Source organism: Brassica oleracea, chromosome C3 (genome assembly GCF_000695525.1).
Source record: "Brassica oleracea var. oleracea cultivar TO1000 chromosome C3, BOL, whole genome shotgun sequence".
In the NCBI taxonomy this organism is placed as follows: domain Eukaryota; kingdom Viridiplantae; phylum Streptophyta; class Magnoliopsida; order Brassicales; family Brassicaceae; genus Brassica; species Brassica oleracea.
In genome coordinates, this window is record NC_027750.1 from 48543463 (window position 1) to 48544614 (window position 1152).

A 1152-nucleotide genomic window follows, 5' to 3' on the forward strand; every position below is an offset into this window, starting at 1 on the left:
GTAATTAAACATTTTTTTTTTCATTAAAATTTGATTCTTTATTAACCGTTTGTTCTTTTTATTAGGTTCAATCGATTCGGGAACGGGATCAGCGCATGAATCAACCGTATGATGTACTCGGCCCTCGACAGGGGACATCTGACTTTCACACACTTCGCTACCGAGAAGCAGCATCTGTGGAATTCCGATGAGACGCTCTTTATCTATCACCACTTCGTCCATAAAGTTATGGACAACTATGGGAAGCAGATCCACGAGTGGAAGAAGAAGTGGGAAATCAATAAGGTTCGATTTAATTTATTAAACAATATTTTAATTTATTAAACTATTTTTTAATTTATTAAACTATTTGTTTTTTTATTAAAAGGTCCCAAACTCGATGAACGACACGGTCTGGAAGGAGTTGTGTGCGCATTGGGATAAGGAAGAGACGAAAGAAACTTCTTCCACCAACTACACCAACCGCAGGAGCGACCGTAAAGGGAAGGGCATCTACAAGCATAACTTGGGTGCTCAATCTATTGCCACTCTGGGAGATCGCATGGTAAGTTCAAACGTTTTTTCTTCAATTATTTGAGTTTCAGAATTTAAATTTATTGTGCATTTCTTCTAATTTCTAATATTTCTTTAATTTATGTTTTTTTTCAAGGCGGAAGAAAATGATGGCGAGCCGGTTGATGATCACATGTACAAGTATAACTTGGGTGCTCAATCTATTGCCACTCTGGGAGATCGCTCCCGGTCGGCTGTTCCTTCTTCTGCACCACCTCCATATGTTCATCCATAAGTTCTTACGGCTCAGCTGAAGGACAAGGATGATCGGATATCTGCGTTGGAGACCCAGATGGCAGCTCAACAGGCGGGCTATGAGACACAGAAGAGGCTGAACGAGCAGATGATGGAGATGATGAAGAAGATGTACCCGAACGAGGTGTTCCCGAACATTCAAGGCCCGTAGTTTTTTTTTTTTTTAAACCAAAAACTCGAAATGTTTTATTTTTATTTGTAGAACTTTGAATTATCTAATATGTTTTCAGTTTTAATTTTAATTTTATATTTTCGATTTTAAATTTCACAAATTTAAATTTAAAAAAAAAAAAAAATTTAAAAATTATTTTTTTCGAAATTCCGAGGAAAAGCACCCTCGGAATT

General features: G+C 37.0%; 1 protein-coding gene across 1 annotated transcript; it reads left to right on the top strand.

The window, feature by feature from the left end:
- Positions 1–111: 111 nt before the first annotated feature.
- On the top strand, positions 112–787 carry LOC106330792. Its single transcript, XM_013769204.1, has 3 exons — positions 112–285; positions 368–544; positions 650–787. Exons 1-3 carry the CDS (start codon positions 112–114, stop codon positions 785–787), a joined length of 489 nt encoding a protein of 162 aa, XP_013624658.1.
- The last annotated feature ends 365 nt before the right edge of the window (positions 788–1152 follow it).